The sequence below is a fragment of the Bufo bufo genome, chromosome 3 (genome assembly GCF_905171765.1).
Source record: "Bufo bufo chromosome 3, aBufBuf1.1, whole genome shotgun sequence".
NCBI lineage: Eukaryota > Metazoa > Chordata > Amphibia > Anura > Bufonidae > Bufo > Bufo bufo.
In genome coordinates, this window is record NC_053391.1 from 529,207,271 (window position 1) to 529,228,501 (window position 21,231).

The following is a 21,231-nucleotide window of genomic DNA, read 5'->3' on the forward strand; positions in this document are numbered from 1 at the left end:
TATCCCCTGGACTCTGAGCACACCTGGATTTCCGTCATGATGGTCGCACACATGACGAGCCACAGATGTCTCACGGTTGTTTCTGATATCAGATACATGTTCTCCAATCCGCCTTCTTATCAGTGATTACCCAAGATCAGTATAAATTGAATTGTAAGTACTATGGTTCAGATAATTTAAGCCCTGAGGAAAGAAAATCTTTGAGAGATCTGGAGGGTGATGCCAGTATAGTTATTAAACCCTTTGACAAGGGGGGCAACATTGTATTAATAGACCAGGACCAGTACTGGGGCATGTGTCTTAGGATACTGGAAGACGCTGTTACATACAGACGTCTCTCTACTGATCCAACCCCCTGTGTTTAGGGCCCAACTGCCTGTAATCCTGAATTGGGCCTCTAAGGATAAGCTCATTAGCAGAACGGAACTTGAGTATCTACTATCTAAGTTTCCGGTGCTTGCTGCTTTCTATAGTTTACCTAAACTACACAAGCCAGGCACACCGATGAAGGGTAGACCCATTGTTTCCCGCTTGGGCAGTAAACATCAGCACGTATATTGATGTAATATTACGACCATTCATGTTGGGGCTGCCTTAGTACGCCAGGGATACAATGGTTGTTCTGCAGTGATTGGATGGCATCCAGTGCGATGATGATGTATGAAAATAAGACGGGATGTCCAGCTTCCAAAAAAGATGTTGTTCTTTATTCCAAAATAACACAGGATAAAAAACAGTCCAACACGGCAAGCAGGTCTACATGTTTCGGATGCTCTAATACTGATCCTTATTCATGACACAATGGATGCTGAATGGCTACATACTTAAATAGCTGAACTTCCTAGCACTCGCAGATGGTTTGGATTAGCAGGAGTGGGTTCTGCCTACTATCCAAATGCCATGTGAGTATAGCAGCAAAGATACATATAGAAATAAGTTGGATATGTAAAAAAACACACAAACTGTTTTAAAAGTATATCTGAGCAAAGATCAGTAATGCAGGATTAAATCATGTTTGCGATTTAACCCTGCTGGGACTCGGGAACCCATACAAAAAATCCAGTAGGACTCCCTGTTAAGCAGCTTACGCTTATAGTCATCACCTATAGTGCAACCGCAAAAAATGTTCCCTGTTTTGTCACCAACTATAGTTTGGAATTTTCACAAATTTGCGCCATAGTCACTAAACATCTATCTGTTATAAATTGTGACGAACAGTGGTCTAACATCAGCTCAGCAGGTGTCAGATGCATTGCACGTCGCGCACCGACTATTGCGCAAAAAATTAGCCCAAGTCTTTTCACTGATAGTGACACCAGTAAAAAAGAAAAAAGTGCTTGGCTGAGACACAAAGGCACATTTAAATGCGGCCACCGCATTTGTACGTGCTGCAATTACATTAAAACAGGTTCAGTAGTTGTTTCTACAGCAACTCACAACTCCTTTAATAACAAACAATATGTAAATTGCAACATGAACCATGTGGTGTATTGCATTACCTGCACTATATGTAGTTTGCAATATATTGGATGCACAACCAATAGCTTAAAAGTCAGAATCTGTAAACACCTTTCAGACATTCCACATACCAGAGAGAGAAATGTTTCAGCGGCCATTCTACATTTTGCGGTCTCCCATCAGGGAGATACCGCAGGTTTTCAGGTTCTGGCCCTAGAAAGGGTTAATCCTCCTGCCAGAGGTGGTGACTATAAGCGTAAGCTCCTTAACAGGGAGTCCTACTGGATTTTTTGTATGGATTCCCGAGTCCCAGCAGGGTTAAATCGCAAACATGATTTAATCCTGCATTACTGATCTTTGCTCAGATATACTTTTAAAACAGTTTGTGTGTTTTTTGACATATCCAACTTATTTCTATATGTATCTTTGCCCTTATACTCTCATGGCATTTGGATAGTAGGCGGAACCCAATTTGTGTGTCCACTCCTGCTAATCCAAACCATCTGCGAGTGCTAGGAAGTTCAGCTATTTAAGTATGTAGCCATTCAGCAACCATTGTGTCATGAATAAGGATCAGTATTAGAGCATCCGAAACATGTAGACCTGCTTGCCGTGTTGGACTGTTTTTTATCCTGTGTTATTTTGGAATAAAGAACGTCTTTTTTGGTAAGCTGGACATCCCGTCTTATTTTCATACAGTTTGCAACTGGTGCCCCTTCCAAGCACCGTCCGTGCTTTCACTGCAAGACTGACCAGGTGAGCGCCGCCTACGGAACTTTTATACCTTAGTGCGATGATGATACATGGCTGCCCAGTTTAGATGTAGAGGCCCTATACAGCTCCATACCTCACGACACTTAATGCCTAGCTAACAAGGCCTTCCTTCAACAGAGAAGTGAACACTGCAATCGGCATAATGCCTTTGTGATGGAGTTGATGGAATTTGTTTTAACACTGCATGTTTTCTTGTTTGATCACCAAATTTTCCACCAGCTCAGGGGAGTTGCGATGGACAGTCTATGTGCCCCGACTTCCGAAGACTCTATCTGAGCTGGTAGTAAAGGGAGGTAGTCTTCAGTGAAAGAATGTATCACTACACATCATCGATATTAATGTGAATCAGATAGGTCGATGATGTATTCCTGCTATTGAAAGGGACTAAGGAGAGGTTTTCCACTTTGTGGCCGAACTCAATGTCAACCAGCTAGGTCTGTTTTTCACGTCAGACATTAATGAACGTGAAAATATGTTTCTGGATTTTCCAATCTCAGTAGGGACAGATAGAATGATCATGACGAATCTGTTCAAAAAGCAGACGTCTACTAACAGCCTGTTGTGCTGGGACAGTGATCATCGACTAGCCCTCAAGAGAGGCATCCCTAAGGGCTCTTTCACACTTGCGTTGTCCGGATCCGGCATGTACTCCACTTGCCGGAATTACACTCCGGATCCGGAAAAACGCAAGTGTACTGAAAGCATTTGAAGACGGAACCGTCTTCAAAATGCTTTCAGTGTTACTATGGCAGCCAGGACGCTATTAAAGTCCTGGTTGCCATAGTAGGAGCGGGGGAGCGGTATACTTACAGTCCGTGCGGCTCCCGGGGCGCTCCAGAATGACGTCAGAGCGCCCCATGCGCATGGATGACGTGTCCATGCGATCACGTGATCCATGCGCTTGGGGCGCCCTGACGTCACTCTGAGGCGCCCCGAGAGCCGCACAGACGTTAAGTATGCTGCTCCCCGCTACACTTTACCATGGCTGCCAGGACTTTAGCGTCCCGGCAGCCATGGTAACCATTCAGAAAAAGCTAAAAGTCGGCTCCGGCAATGCGCCGAAACGACGTTTAGCTTAAGGCCGGATCCGGATCAATGCCTTTCAATGGCCATTAATTCCGGATCCGGCATTGCGGCAAGTGTTCCGGATTTTTGGCCGGAGCAAAAAGCGCAGCATGCTGCGATATTTTCTCCGGCCAAAAAACGTTCCGTTCCGGAACTGAAGACATCCTGATGCATCCTGAACGTATTTCTCTCCATTCAGAATGCATTAGGATAATCCTGATCAGGATTCTTCCGGCATAGAGCCCCGACGACGGAACTCTATGCCGGAAGAAAAGAACGCAGGTGTGAAAGAGCACTAAGGGACAGAATCTGAGGGCTAGGAGGAATTGCTCAGAACTGTGTGATTTCAAGGCTGCCGCGAATGATCTGAGGACCCGGTTTACTAATCGGGGATATCCACAACACACGCTAAAACAAGCATTTCACCATTCTATGAGCACTGGCTGTGAAAAACTCCTTGTCCCTAAAACTAGGGTACACAATAATAATGCCCCTATGATTATAGCCACATACGACAAAGCACACAGGCAGGTACGTGACATCCTACAGCGGCATTGGCCCATCTTGCAGTCTGATCCAGATATTGGAGAGTTGATATCAGAACGTCCCTCTCACGTATCTACGTAGCTCTAATCTATGCGACCGTTTGGTCCACAGCCTGTACATACATCCTACATCAACTGCATGGGCACTTCTCCATGTGGCTCCTGTGTTATATGTGGTAACTTAATGAAAGGTGCATTCTTCACCAGTCAGATGACTAAGAAAAGATATGCCATTCGATCTGTCATCAGATGCAGATCAATACGAGTCGTGTATTTACTTACCTGCCAATGTGGGTTCCAATATGTAGGCAAGACCAGACGTGAGCTTAGAAGGCGGATTGGAGAACATGTATCTGATATCAGAAACAACCGTGAGACATCTGTGGCTCGTCATGTGTGCGACCATCATGACGGGAATCCAGGTGTGCTCAGAGTCCAGGGGATAGAGCACATTAAAAAAAATCCATTTGCGGAGTGTACATTGACGTGTCACTACTCCGCAAGGAAACTCAATGGATTTTTAAGCTGTGTACTGCTCACCCTAAGGGACTCTATGAGACTATCTGCTTTGCATGTTTCATTTAGCTAATAGTAGGAAATCTGTTACCTTATGTATTACCTGCTATGTTTCTGATGGTCAGGCTTATCTACATCACCAGACTGTATTAGACACGACCCCTCTAGAACGGTCTATGTCACTTTATTGTATTCTGTGATAACAATTCTGGCATCATCCATCACATTGGTGTCTGTTAGCCTAGTCTGATGTGATGTGGGCTGCTATTGTTCTGCTTTTAGGGTAACTTTGTATGCCCATTGGGTTATTTAGATCCTCCCTAGTATTGTCCTTATGGTCTTATTCAGACCGCATATTTGACCTGTCCCTTTACCTCCGGCGCGCTTGTGCACCCGTCTGGACCTGTAATGCCTTATTCATGTGAGACTGGAGTGGTAGGCGTGCTAATGGATGAGCCTCCACCTTTGATTGGCTCCTCGTATTGGTGCACACCTCTGGGGGAGGGGCATTTATTATATCAGCTCGGCGTGTCTTCAGCCGCGTACGGCCATCACAGAGCCGATGCCTGCACGCAACAGTGCGGCAATAATGTTTCACCTGGCATTCATTTATAACTTTTACCGCTCCTGATGAAACGTGGGAAACACGTTGAGCGTATGTGCTATTTAGACATAGCTGACTAGGCCGGGCAGGATCCAGTATTCAGTGGTATCGCTCCATTGCTTTATACTGACTAGAACAATCAGACTAATGTTTCCTTCCACCTATTGTCGTACACAAGTACAGGGTATGGATACACCATAGGAAGTAGCCTGTGAGTCCCTGTCCCCAGTGGGTGTGATTGATCGCCTCAGTTTGCGGATATCCCAGTGAGCACACTCTGTGCTAGCAAACTTTAGGCTACTTGTCAGGGCCTCCCATATGTAGATGGGAATTATCCTAAATTCCTCTCTACATTGAGGTATCCTGTTTGCCTGATTATTTTTTTTTTTATCCATTTGATATATCTGAATAAAACGTGATTATTTTTGCTTCCAACGTTCTATCAGGCTGAGATTATAAAGACAAAATTGTATAGTCAAAAAATAATCCAGCACTCTCCAATATATGATGGAAAAAGTGAAAATAAAGCTTTATTTAAATATTAGATGTTTCATTTCATCCAAAAGTATTGGATATAATATGAATATTGGAAGCTAGTTGGTTGTGGACGTTTCATCAGTCTCAACCTTAGGGATCATTCAGATGGCCGTATGCTGTCCGCACAAATGCAGATCCATTTTTTTTTGCGGATTAGATACTGTCCCATTCACTTATATGGGACCCTTTTCTTCAATTGCACGGCTCAGCAAAAAACACGTCCTATACTTGTCCGCGCTTTGCGTACAAGAATAGGCATTTTTTGTTGCCGGCGCCCGTTCCGCAAATTGCAAAAGGCAACATGGGCGGCTTCCGTTTTTTACGGATCCGCGGTTTGCGGACCTCAAAAAATGGCACGATCGTGTGCATGAGGTTTAAATAAAACATCATAAGTTTCTGGTACATAGAAGAATGAAGAAAAAGGAGGGGAAAACTAAATGGTTCAAATAATAAGTATTAAATAGATGGAGAAAATCAATAAAAGTAAGAGTTAAAATCTGTGCAGACAATAAATAAAAGGGTTATGGAGATAACAAATGATAAATAATACATTTACAGCCAGTCCCTATAAAAGGGAAAAATGGGGTTGGGGAGCATGAGCGCAGAACACAGATGTGTAGGGTGGGACGCTGGAGGGAGTCGAAGGAACTGCACGTTGTGCTGGGAATATAGCACCATTGATGGGTTGGTACCGGGTGGGGGGAATGCTTACCTATGTGCTATGAAGGTGTACTGCATGGTGGCATGGTGTGCCGTGTTTTAAACAGTACCTGGTACCAACCCATCAATGGCGCCATATTCCCAGCTCAACCTTCAGTTCCTTTAACATCCTCCGGCTTCCCACCCTACACATGTGTGTTCTGCTCTCATGCCCCTCCCATTCATTAGGGCTCCATAAACCCTTTCATTGCCTCCACAGTTTTTTACTTTATTGATTTGCTCCAATTTTTTTATACTTTTAATATTTGATACATTTTTTCCCCTCATTTCTATGTACCAGAAACTTATGTTAGAAAAAAGGGATTTCAGCTCACCCACCGTCCTAATAAATTCACAGCCTGATGAACGTCTAAAAATGAACGAAACAAATCTTTATTATAGTCCGTTTAAAAGGGGGCAAAAAGCCTATATGTCACAATCTGTGACCATCAGGCACCAGTGTCAAAATGCACAGAGGACGGGCAAAAATAAATCCTATGTGCAATTGAGAGACTGGACTAAAATAACTGGCTTGCTAGCTAGTAGTTGCTAATATGCAAGTCCAAATTGGGAGCACGGACTCTGTGTAAATGGACGCTGGTGTGCTACTAGCCGGTGATTGTATTGCATGTGTATATATACAGGTGCGGCTGTACCTAGCCGGTGATTGTATTCCGTGTGTATCTATATAGGAACGGCTGTACCACCTTGATCATAGGTCGCGTATAAAACACAGTAGGTCACACTGTATCTACATAGATAAAGTCTCAAGGGACACTGTGCTAACATGTAGTGCAGTGATCAGACCAGTCTCTGTGTATAACTGCGGCCAATGTATACGTAACAGCCCTGCACCTGAAGCCAGTAGGTTAAGGCTATACACAATCACTCAAAACCAGTATATTTTGGCTCAAATCACACACCTAAAGCCATTATATTTTGGCTCCATTCATGCATCACATACACACTCTATGGCTTCAGGGTAAGTATTGCATCCAGTGCACCCTGCCTAGAGAGCCGTGCTCCAATAGATAGCAGCAGCTCTACGCGTTTCCACGCGACATGTGAGTGTCACGTATCTTCAGGAGCTTATATGCCCACCGTCCTCCTCGCCGTGCACGGATCCCAGACCAGGAATCAATCAAAACAGTAGAAAACTAAATCCAGCAGCAGGCTCAGGATAAAATCCAATTTCTTTATTTCTTCATTATAAAATTCATAGGCTGATCAGACAGGCAAGGTCTACGCGTTTCGACTGCACGTCTTAATCATGACCACGTTGTGTTATCACATACTCTGGTTTACAAATCCTCTCTCGCCATGAGGCACGCCGCCGGCCAGGTGCCGAATAATAATCCGCTCCAATCTAGTGCTTCTCCAATGGCTTTCTTAAAATGCATGCAAAATGCTACTCAATTCTAACACAACAAAAGCCATAACGGGATCGAGTCAGTGCTCAGAAATCATATCGATTATTCGTACCCTTCGGATTTCTCGTGTTCAGTGTAAAAATACAAAAGGATTCTATTCAGCAATCGCCTGTTTGTCTCCTCCTCCTGCGGATTTAAATATCCTTTCTATACCCATGACACCCAGGCTTGTCAGGTCACCCTGATGACCGACCCTAAGGCCCCTTTCACACGAGCGTGACGGATTGGCTCCGGACGCGTTCAGTGAAACTCGCACCATTTTGCAAGCAAGTTCAGTCAGATTTTTCTGCGATTGTGTTCAGTTTTTTCAGCGTGGGTGCAATGTGTTTTGATGCGTTTTTCATGCATGTTATAAAAAACAGAATGTTTACAAACATCTCTTAGCACCCATCGGTGAAAATCGCATCGCATCCGCACTTCTGTATGCAATGTGTTTTTCACTGAAGCCCCATTCACTTCTATGGGGTCAGTGCTGCGTGAAAAACGCAGAATATAGAACATGCTGCGTTTTTCACACAACGCAGAACTGATACATGAAAAACATCGCACTTGTACACAGACACATTGAAATGAATGGGTCCGGATTCAGTGCGGGTGCTATGCCTTCACGTCACGCATTGCACCCGCCCGGAAAACTTGCTTGTGTGAAAGGGGCCTAAAATGTCTAGATAGCATAGAGATTATTATTCTACACCTGGCCGGCGGCGCGCCTCATGACAAGAGGATTTTTAAACCAGAGCATGTGATAACACAACGTGGTCATGATTAAGAAACTTCTGTTTCATTTCCCCCCCCACTGGTATTTTAGATTAAGGTTGAGACTGACCGAAACGCCCACAACCAACTAGCCGCCAGTATTCATATTATATCCAATTCTTTTGGATCAAATGAAACCTCTGTTTGAAAAAAAATAAATAACTAAAACTTTATTTTCACTTTTTGGAGAGTGCTTGGTTGATTTCTTGATCTTAGGCCCCTTTCACACGGGCGAGTTTTCCGCGCGGGTGCAATGCGTGAGGTGAACGCATTGCACCCGCACTGAATACCGACCCATTCATTTCTATGGGGCTGTTCACATGAGCGGTGATTTTCACGCATCACTTGTGCGTTGCGTGAAAATCGCAGCATGCTCTATATTCAGCGTTTTTCACGCAACGCAGGCCTCATAGAAGTGAATGGGGCTGCGTGAAAATCGCAAGCATCCGCAAGCAAGTGCGGATGTGGTGCGATTTTCACGCATGGTTGCTAGGAGACGATCGGGATGGAGACCCGATCATTATTATTTTCCCTTATAACATGGTTATAAGGGAAAATAATAGCATTCTGAATACAGAATGCATAGTAAAACAGCGCTGGAGGGGTTAAAAAAAAGTAAAAAATAATTTAACTCACATTAATCCACTTGATCGCAATGCCCGGCATCTCCTTCTGTCTTCATCTTAGCTGTGTGAAAGAACAGGACCTTTGGTGACGTCACTCCGGTCATCACCTGGTCCATCACATGATCCATCACCATGGTAAAAGATCATGTGATGACCGGAGTGACGTCACCACAGGTCCTGTTCTTTCACATAGCTAAGATGAAGACAGAAGGAGATGCCGGCTCCGCGATCAAGTGGATTAAGGTGAGTTAAATTATTATTATTTTTTAACCCCTCCAGCGCTATTTTACTATGCATTCTGTATTCAGAATGCTATTATTTTCCCTTATAACCATGTTATAAGGGAAAATAATACAATCTACAGAACATCGATCCCAAGCCCGAACTTCTGTGAAGAAGTTCGGGTTTGGGTACCAAACATGCGCGATTTTTCTCATGCAAGTGCAAAACGCATTACAATGTTTTGCACTCGCGCGGAAAAATCGCGTGTGTTCCCGCAATGCCCGTGTGAAAGAGACCTTACAGTTTTGATAAATAAGGCAGATTTCTTCCTTCATTAGTAAGATGCAGATCTCTGATTTGTCCCATATGGTCGGCTGCACTTCTCTAACCTTTCTGCTCTGCACGGCGCTCCTCCACCTAGCACTTGGCCTCCCGGTCTGGCCTGATGTTCTAGTGCTACTATTTCTTTAGAAATCAAATCTCTAACTTTCTCAGAGGCCCCGAATGTATTCAACTCTTTAGGCTGCTCCTCCCTGAGCTGTAGGAAACCTGCTATACGGAAGAGTACAACATTTTATGTGAAGGAAAACAGTTTTTCTTCTTCTGTATTTCTGGATAATGGATTTGAAGCGCCCCTGTCTAGACTTATGTATATGCCAATTCTGTGCTCTGGACCATTTAGGAGCATCACCGATTGTTTTAAATTCTCTCTTCTGAAAATGTAATCAAGTCAATTCGTCTTTATTATAATTTTCTTCTTCTCAGCCTTATTAAATAAGTCCCTCAGTGGCCAATTTCATTGAATTTGGCTGAAAATTGCAAAATACTTGAATAATCCCCTAATTCTCAGCTGTATTCCTTAGACCTCTCGGTTGGTAGAATCCTGTGTGGGTTGTCTTACAGCAGGGACTTGTTCGATAGAAGAATAGGTAATGAGCTGCTCATCTCAGTGAGGTGCTTTGGTAGAATTTAACATCTCACCACACTTTGAAAAAGCTTTTGATATGTTATAGCAAAATATGAAGTTTTTTTTTTGTGCTAATACCCTGCCGATGGCTAGATGCAGGAGATGGACCCGGTTGTCTATAGGTTCGTCTCGCTTCATTCTCCTGCAGATCGTTCTATGCGAGCCGTTGGTATTTCTGTGTGCTCTCTACCGGTAGTAAGGAGAGGGAGTGATGGGTGGCCACGCCGCTTTTCTGCCCTGACCTCCTGTCACTTTTCCAGCCAGTCCTATTCAGGCTGCGACTCAATTAAGTTTGAAAAATATCTTGACTTTCTGCCACCTTCACAGACCGGAGCGGACACGTACCTATCTATCCATCTATCTACGCCCTTATTTTTGCCTGCGGCGTCCATTTTGTGAAATGTCGCAGTAGCAGCATGTCACATGTGTAGACTATTTAATAAAATAAGATCTTTTTTATCTATTATCTATCTACCTATCAAAAATATTAAATATAGATATAAATATATATAAAAACTATAAATCTATATAAATATACAAAATCTAAATCTATATTTTTATATAATATTGTAGTGTGATTTAATTGTAATATTTGATCGCCGCATCTAACGCAGATACGTAGCAGTTATAAATATTGACAATAGCTAATTGCGGCACCCAACTTTCCCAGGTGTCGACTCATAGCTGCATCTATCACAGAAATTCAACATATCTATATGAACAGCTGTTCACAGACATCTTAGGACATGTTCTAATATATTTATATAACTATCTGTATATCTATCTACCTATCAACATATCTATCCATATATCTATCTTTCTATCTATCAATTATCTATCTATTCTATTTATGTATCTATCAATTATCTAGCAATGCATCTTTCTATATATTTATCTTTCTATCTATCATGTATCAATTATCTATCAATTTCTCTATCTTTATATTTTCTATCTTTCTATCTACTGATCTACCTATATAGCAACCCATCTATATATGTTTCTATCTATCTTTCTATTTTATCTATCTTTCTATCTATTTTATCTGTCTTTATATCTTTCTATATATCTATCTTTCTATCTATTATATATCTTTCTATCTATTATATATCTATTTGTTCTATCCACGGTCTATCTTTCCACTATCTTTCTTTCTATGTATCCATCTATCTAGTAATTTATCTCTCTATCTAGCTATCGATCTATTATTATATATCTATCTATTTAGCTATGTATCTATCCATCTATCTAACAATTTATCTATGTATCTATCTGTCTATCTATCAAGCTATCTATTTATCTATTATCTAGCAGGTTTCTTTGAAGTACTCTGCTTTCCCGAAGCTATTAAATCCCATTAACCTAATAAAATGTATCTATCTATCTATCTATCTATCTATCTATCTATCTATCTAGGGACCTGTCTATATACATGTTTCTATCTAACTGTCTATCTTCTCACTATCTTTATATCTATCCAGCTATCTATCAATGTATCCATCTATTTACCTATCTATCTTTCTCTCTATGACACATCTTTTTATCTTTCTATCTGTCTATTTTTCCACTATCTTTCTATCTAACCAGCTATCTAACAATTTATCTATCCAGCTATCTAACAATTTATCTGACTTTCTATCAATCTATCTATATACAGTGGGGCAAAAAAGTATTTAGTTAGCCACCAATTGTGCAAGTTCTCCAACTTAAAAAGATGAGGCCTGTAATTTTCATCATTGGTATACCTCAACTATGAGAGAGAATGAGGGGAAAGAATACAGGAAATCACATTGTAGGAATTCTAATGAATTAATTGGTAAATTCCTCGGTAAAATAAGTATTTGGTCACCTACAAATAAGCAAGATTTCTGTCTCTCACAGACCTGTAACTTCTTCTTTAAGAGGGTCCTCTGTCCTCCACTCGTTATGTATTAATGGCACCTGTCAGTATAAAAGACACCTGTCCACAACCTCAAACAGTCACACTTCAAACTCCACTATGGCCAAGACCAAAGAGCTTTCAAAGGACACCAAAAACTAAATTGTAGACCTGCACCAGGCTGGGAAGACTGAATCTGCAATAGGCAAGCAGTTTGGTGAAAAGAAATCAACTGTGGGAGCAATTATTAGAAAATGGAAGACATACAAGACCACTGATAATCTCCTTCGATCTGGGGCTCCACGCAAGATCTCATCCCACGGGTTCAAAATGATCACAAGAACGGTGAGCAAAAATCCCAGAACCACACGGTGGCATCTAGTGAATGACTTGCAGAGAGCTGGGACTAAAGTAACAAAGGCTACCATCAGTAACACACTATGCCGCCCGGGACTCAAATCCTGCAGTGCCAGACGTGTCCCCCTGCTTAAGCCAGTACAAGTCTGGGCCCTTCTGAAGTTTGCTAGAGAGCATTTGGATGATCCAGAAGAGGATTGGGAGAATGTCATTTGGTCAGATGAAACCAAAGTAGAACTTTTTGGTAAAAACTCAACTCGTCGTGTTTGGAGGAGAAAGAATGCTGAGTTTCATCTAAAGAACACCATACCTACTGTGAAGCATGGGCGTCGAAACATCATGCTTTGGGGCTGTTTTTTCTGCAAAGGGACCAGGACGACTGATCCGTGTAAAGGAAAGAATGAATGGGGCCATGTATCGTGTGATTTTGAGTGAAAACCTCCTTCCATCAGCAAGGGCATTGAAGATGAAACGTGGCTGGGTCTTTCAGCATGACAATGATTCCAAACACACCGCCCGGGCAACGAAGAGTTGGCTTCGTAAGAAGCATTTCAAGGTCCTGGAGTAGCCTAGCCAGCCTCCAGATCTCAACCCCATATAAAACCTTTGGAGGGAGTTGAAAGTCCTTGTTGCCCAGCGACAGCCCCAAAACATCACTGCTCTAGAGGAGATCTGCATGGAGCAATGGGCCAAAGTACCGTTAACAGTATGTGAAAACCTTGTGAAAATTTAGGCCTCTTTCACACGGGCGAGATTTCCGCGCGGGTGCAATGCGTGAGATGAACGCATTGCACCCGCACTGAATCCGGACCCATTCGCTTCTATGGGGCTGTGCACATGAGCGGTGATTTTCACGCATCACTTGTGCGTTGCGTAAAAATCGCAGTGTGCTCCGTGTGTTTTTCACGCAACGAAGGCCCCATTGAAGTGAATGGGGCTGCAGGAAAATCATAAGCATCCACAAGCAGTTGCGGATGCGGTGCGATTTTCACGCATGGTTGCTAGATGACTATTGGGATGGGGACCCGATCATTATTATTTTCCCTTATAACATTGTTATAAGGGAAAATAATAGCATTCTCAATACAGAATGCTAAGTAAAATGTGGATTGAGGGATTAAAAATGTAAAAAATAAAAAACTTGCCTCCTCCTCTTGATCGCGTAGTTGCCGATCTTTTCTTACTTCTTTAATCATGAGCTGCCGGCTAAAGGACCTGTGGTGACATCTAATCACATGGTCCATCACAGTGGTGATGGACCATGTGATTGGACCATGTGATGAGCTCAGTGACGTCACCACAGGTCCTGAAGAAAGAGCAGAGACCGTCAGCTATGGAGGAGGTGAATTAATTTTTGTATTTTTTGTTAACCCTCAATTGACCTTCTACTAAGCATTCTGTATTAAAGAATGCTATTATTTTCCCCTATAACCATGTTATAAGGGAAAATAATAAAATCTACACTACAACTAACCCAAACCCCAACTTCATTGAAGAGTTCGGGTCTGGGTACCACATTAAGTTTTTTCTTACGCACGTGCAAAACACATTGTACTCTCGTGGAAAAAACGGAACCACGCAAAACTGACTAAAATTGTGTGCTCACTCGCACAATTTTCCCCACCACTCACCCGCATCCTATCCGTCCCCAATACGTAACGCCCGTCTGAAAGAGGCTTTACAGAAAACGTTTGACCTCTGTAATTGCCAACAAAGGGTATATAACAAAGTATTGAGATGAACTTTTGTTATTGACCAAATACTTATTTTCCACCATAATTTGCAAATAAATTCTTTAAAAATAAGACAATGTGATTTTCAGGATTTTTTTTCTCATTATGTCTCTCATAATTGAGGTATACCTATGATGAAAATTACATGCCTTTCTCATCTTTTTAAGTGGGAGAACTTACACAATTGGTGGCTGACTAAATACTTTTTTGCCCCACTGTATGTTTCTATCTAACTGTCTATCTTTCCACTTTCTATCTATCTATCTATCTATCTATCTATCTATCTATCTATCTATCTATCTATCTATCTATATATCTACCTACCTATTAGGGCTGCACGATATGGGAATTTTGTGCACTTACGATTAGGGCCCTAAAAATTGCGATAACGATATGCGATGCAATATTTTAAGGGAATTGTGCTAGAGGTATATTTGCTTGGATTTTCAAGGTAAAAGCACACAGAAATTACTGATAATGCTGAAATGTAGTTATGCTTAACTCCAGAACTGAAATGCACAGTGTTTTTCAAAATAAAACATTTTTTTACTAAATTAAATAACATATTTGCATTACTGCAAAAGTACAAAATACAAAATACAAAACTTGCCATTTTCTTACTAGCACTGCACAGAACAGATAAACAGAATAAATAGAAGAACATTTGTTCATTAAAATAACGACTTGCCTCCAGCCCCTCCTCCCTCCCCGCACTGTAACTGATGTATCACCGGCCGTGCTGTGCAACATGGCGGCCGGCGATACATCCGTGTCAGCCACGTAAAAAGTCAACCATCGGTTTATAAGACGCACTGCCATTTTCTCCCCACTTTTGGGGGAAAAAAAGTACGTCTTATAAAGCGAAAAATATGGTAATACAATTGCAGCATTTTTGGGTCGGCCAATTGGCGATTGCGTTATGGCGATTTATTGCGATTGCTTTGGCAGTATATTGTGCAGGCCTACTACCTATATATGTTTCTAACAGTTTACATACACATGCATTTTTATATTCACCCAAAGTAAAGTTTACACCGTTAATCAAACTTTTTGTAACAAAGATACATAAAACAAATAAACATTTATGGTGTATTTCTTTTGACAAAAAAATACACTATCTTGGTTAGTTAAAATTGCATAAACCGCTAGGATATACTATTGATAGCAGGTACTTAAAAACGTTGCTAAAATGACTGCAAATGCTAATTGTCATCTCTCATGAATGGCCTTTTTTTTACTGAATACTAGAACTGACGCTAGAACTGGCCGGTGCGCAGAGCAATAATCGCACCGTGTTCCATGGACGGCGTGTGGGGCGGCGTTGATCGGCCGGAGCGCAGTGTGATGATTGCTCTGCGTGCCGGCCAATTCTAGCGCCCATTACTGTGACGGGCATAATGTCTAGTTATTTATAAATTGTGGGGACAAACAGCTGACATAAATATCCACGTGTCAGTTATTCTTTTATATCTTAATTTCTAGGAAGAAATAACAGAGGAGCAATATACAGTTCTAAGTAAAAAAGAAACGACCTTGTTATTTCATGAGGAATGCAAGTATTCAGTAAAAAAGACACTTCATGACAGATAACAAGACCTTTTTAACACATATAAGCGTGTGGAGTCATTTTAGTGACGTTTTTAAGTACCTGCTATCACTGGTATGTCCTAACGGTTTATGCAATTTTAACTAACCAAGATAGTGTATTTATTGTCAAAAGAAAAACGCCTTAAATTTTTATTTGTTTTGCGTATCTTTGTTACAGAAAGTTTTGGTTAACGTTGTATATTTTACTTTGTATGTAAAAATTTATTTGTATGTAGTGCCTGATAATGTTTGTATAGAAACATATATAGATAACTCAATATATAGATTGATAGAAAGATATCCAGAGATCCAGGAGATGCTCCATAACTTCCATAGTACAGTGTATGAGCTGAACCCAGAAGGAGTAAATCTCTCGGTAAGGGACTTTAATTATATACTTTACACCATAGCGGAAATGTCTGAACTCAAAAGATGCAACAAAAGGCCAAAAAAGCAACAACCCAACAGTTGGTTCGACCAGGAGTGTAAACATATAAGGAAGGCGCTAAGAATGGCCTCAAATAGGAAACGCCAAGATCCGAACAACTCCAGTCTTGGGGAAGCCTACAACAACATACAAAGGCAATACAAAACCATCCTCAGAAAGAAAAAGCAAGGCAGCATCTCAACCAAGCTCCTCCAACTCCAAGATGCTCTCCAGGACAACTCCTTCTGGGAACTATGGAAGCACATGGACAAAACCAGCAATATCACCAACCTCCACATCCAAAACGGCAACATCTGGCTCAGGTACTTCAAGGATCTTTACAAAGCCATCTCGAGGGAGGACCAAAGCTCAGAACAAAAAGAAATCACGAAAAAGCTGAAGGATATGGAGGAAAAAAATCTAAGATTTCCAAAACCCTCTAGACACACCGATCACACTGCAGGAGATAACAGATCAGTGATAAAGAGTAAAAAAGCCAGTGGCCCAGATGGTATCCTTCCAGAAATTATCAAATATAGCCCGCCAGGTATTCAGGCCGCATTAGTAAAACTCTACAATGTTGTGCTGAGTGCCGGCTACTTCCCCCAGAGCTGGAACCAGGGCATCATCACCACCATACATAAGAGCGGAGACCGGTACGACCCAGCCAACTATAGAGGGATATGAGTCAGCAGCAACATGGGGAAACTTCTAAGCAGTATCTTGAATAAGAGGATCCTCAGCTTCCTCACCCAGCACAACATCCTCAGCAGAAGCCAACCAGGCTTCATGCCAAACCACCACACCACGGACCACATCTACACCCTACAGAGCCTCATCAATAGCCATGTCCACAATACAAAGCATGGAAAGATCTATGCCTGCTTTGTGGACTTTAAGAAGGCCATTGAATCAGTGTGGCACCCGGGCCTATTTCTGAAACTTCTTGAAAGCGGAATAGGAGGAAGAACATATGATGTCATCAGAAGTTCCAACACTGAGAAGAGATGCAGCGTGATAAGATATACAGCATATTTACACATATGAGGAGATAATTTGATGTATATTAATTATAATTGTATCACTAATTGATTAATCACATGCAATATAAATATATGCACTTGCACTTTGTTGTTTCACTTGGCTTGAGAAAGGTTCCGTGAGAAGACCGAAACGTTGCTGCTGTGACATGTGTGAATAAAGTCACTTTTTTTTTTATTGATTACAGATGGTGTCGTGGAATTTCTTCTATATTTATGTACCCGGAATCGAGGGTTAAACGTTGGCACCCGAATCATTGATTGGAGGAATGCTGCCCCATCTTTAGATAAATTAATAGGCAGATAGAAAGATGGAAACGTATATAATTGGTAGATGGATAGAAAGATGGATATAAACATATATAGATAGGGCGCTATATAGATAGATCGGTAGAGAGAAAGATAATTGATGGATAAATTGCTAGAAATATAGATATATGGAAAAATAAATTGCTAGATAATTGATAGATACATAAATAGAATAGATAGATAATTGATAGATAGAAAGATAGATATATGGATAGATATGTTGATAGGTAGATAGATATACAGATAGTTATATAAATATATTAGAACATGTCCTAAGATGTCTGTGAACAGCTGTTCATATTGAATTTCTGTGATAGATGCAGCTATGAGTCGACACCTGGGAAAGTTGGGTGCCGCAATTAGCTATTGTCAATATTTATAACTGCTACGTATCTGCATTAGATGCGGCGATCAAATATTACAATTAAATCACACTACGATATTATATAAAAATGTAGATTTATATAGATTTATTGTTTTTATACATTTTTATATTTCTATCTATATTTTATATTTTTGATAGGTAGATAGCTAATAGATAAAATAGCTATTATTTTATTAAATAGTCTACACATGTGACATGCTGTTAATGCGACATTTCACAAAATGGACGCCGCAGGCAAAAATAAGGGCGTAGATAGATGGATAGATAGGTACGTGTCCGCTCCGGTCTGTGAAGGTGGCAGAAAGTCAAGATATTTTTCAAACTTAATTGAGTCGCAGCCTGAATAGGACAGGCTGGAAAAGTGACAGGAGGTCAGGGCAGAAAAGCGGCGTGGCCACCCATCACTCCCTCTCCTTACTACTTCTACCCATTCTAGTGATCAGTGGGGTTCTCTGCACTAAGAACCCATTGAACAAAGCCTTTGATATGTCTCTATCCGTTCTAGTAACTGGGTTCTTGGCACTCAGACCTCTTCGATCAAAGCCTTTGATATGTCTCTGTACTCTCTCCCCCGTTCTTGTGATTGGAGGGGTTCTCAGCATTCAGACCCCACTAATCAAAGCCTTTATGCCTCTGTACTCTCTCCCCCGTTCTTGTGATTGGAGGGGTTCTTAGCATTCAGACCCCACCAATCAAAGCCTTTATGTCTCTGTGCTCTCTCCCCCGTACTTGTGATTGGAGGGGTTCTTAGCATTCAGACCCCACCAATCAAAGCCTTTATGTCTCTGTACTCTCTCCCCCGTTCTTGTGATTGGAGGGGTTCTCAGCATTCAGACCCCACTAATCAAAGCCTTTATGCCTCTGTACTCTCTCCCCCGTTCTTGTGATTGGAGGGGTTCTTAGCATTCAGACCCCACCAATCAAAGCCTTTATGTCTCTGTGCTCTCTCCCCCGTACTTGTGATTGGAGGGGTTCTTAGCATTCAGACCCCACCAATCAAAGCCTTTATGTCTCTGTACTCTCTCCCCCGTTCTTGTGATTGGAGGGGTTCTCAGCATTCAGACCCCACCAATGAAAGCCTTTATGTCTCTGTGCTCTCTCCCCCGTTCTTGTGATTGGAGGGGTTCTCAGCATTCAGACCCCACCAATCAAAGCCTTTGATATGTCTCTGACATCAAACGATTTTTAAAAGTGAGTTTATGCTTAAGGCTTTATCTACCGTATTATCATGTTTAAACATTTTTGTAATGGTGTTATTCACATGTATTTTTGTTTGAGATTTTATTATTTGTTTTGTTACATGCATTTCTGCCATAGTCCTATGGAAAAAATGTTAGGAAAAAGAAAAAAACATACGCATTCATTCCGTCATAATAGAAGTCTATGGGCTGCAAAACGTATCCGTCCCGATTCCTCCCCTGCATAACAGAAACTGTACGGATCCGTTTTGCAGCCCATAGACTTCTATTATGATGGAATGAATAACGGAATGCCTTTATTCCGTCATAGAATTGCCTTATGGTCCATTGGTCCGTAGTAATGGAATACATAACGCAATTCTGCTTTTACCACCAAACGAAGCATGAACGAATTTCAGAATATGAAATTCGCTCATCTCTAGTGATGACTTTTGTATTCTGCATGAGAACAAACATTCGCACTTGCTTTAAGTGTGCTTTTGTTCTAGGTCATAAAAGTTTTATAATCCTTGACAAATATTTATTAGGGCAATTATTTTCTGCCTCATAACGCCTCCCCTATCCATTCAATATTGCTTTTAATTGTGTACTCCTCTTTCAAATTTATTTCAGACATGAAAAAATAGAGAAACGGATTCAACACAAAGTCATCCAGTGCCTGAAGGCATTAATGAACAACAAGGTAACTTCTGTACTGTAATAGTCATATAATGGCATGAGTGATGGCTTATATTCCATACAGTAGGGCGGCTGTATTAATAGTGCCCTGAATAAAACTAGAGCAGGCGGCATTAACTGCACCATGGTTATCACAGTGGCTCACACTATGTGATAAATTGGGTGAATGTTCTCGGTTGTATTTTACATATTTCGCTTTCTTACTCCACTTTGTGACTGGAACACTTTCAACCCATATTTTGATGCCAACATTTAGGGCATAACATGTTGCGTCTCTCCCTAGCCTTTCACTTTTTTCTGGATACTTTTATATCATTCTTGTGAGGCTTAAAAAGTTTCTAAAACCCCAAATAAATGGGCACACTTTCCATTTTTTGGCACAATTTGAGACTGAATTTGAGGCAGTAGTGTCACACATTGCAGGTTTTCACAGAAATTCCTGTAGCTGAAGATCAGTTTACTTTGTCTGAATGGGGATACTTTGGTGACAGCGCACAGATTTCTACAAACCCCGTTCAAATTAAGGAAACTGTCGCAGTCATTTCTGCAGGAATTTACCGTGGATCTCCTCCAGTATTTTGTTGAGCATTCGAGGTGCCCATATTACACATTATATAAGAAGTGTTCTGCAAACAAACATGTGTTTATGTGAGATTTGCAGCAATGAGTCTTGTGCAGAAAATCTGCAACATAACACATACCAGGAGATCACGTCATTTATAAAATATGCCTGTAAAGTCCAAAAAGCTGTAGAGTCATGGCCACTAGGGGTCTGACTTCCACCTTATTTGCAGTTCCGTTATCAGGCATGATCCGTCCCTAGTTAGAGAGAGTCAGAAGACCGCTTATAGGAAATAGGGATGTGTCACAGCTAGCTGAGATCCTGAGACTGATGAAAGAACTGCTTCTACACAACTTCTGAAAATCACAGGAGCCTCCTTGTATATCTGTAAGTGTGATTTCCCCCTCCTTATCAATTCTATGATCTCCGGAGATGCAAACAAACATAGCGGGAGGTAAGGGAAAGGATGTTACAGTGCTGGCAGATTTCACAGAAGAGAAACACCCTTGCTTCTGAGTGAAATGTATCTAGCTGTGCAGCTGAAACAGGGAATAATATGACTGAAAAAGTCTTTAGGGGATCTCAAAACAGACCTTTTCCTTGACCGTTACAATTGTACAAAAAAGCACAGCCATTATGCAAACTTTTTTTTCTTTTTGAAAATTCAAGTATGCTTTAAGTATGGGTGCTAATGCTGCAGATTTGCCATCAGAGATATTTGTGTGGAAAACCTGCAACATTGTACAGTACCACCAAAAGGGGACAACCTTCATCAAAAATCTGCAATTTAAATTGACACGTAGAGCTATTTTGAAATCTATAGCATGTCAGTTTATGCCTCGGATCTCCACCCCAGATTTCACCTTTTACAAAGAGGAG

At 41.3% G+C, this 21,231-nt stretch overlaps 1 protein-coding gene across 1 annotated transcript in view; it reads left to right on the top strand.

Annotated features, from left to right (window-relative positions):
- The window catches only part of DIAPH3 (diaphanous related formin 3), a 754,726-nt gene that overhangs the window by 240,143 nt on the left and 493,352 nt on the right, over nucleotides 1-21,231 (top strand). Inside the window, 1 exon segment of the mRNA XM_040425381.1 lies at nucleotides 19,725-19,794. Coding sequence (XP_040281315.1) covers nucleotides 19,725-19,794 — 70 coding nt within the window.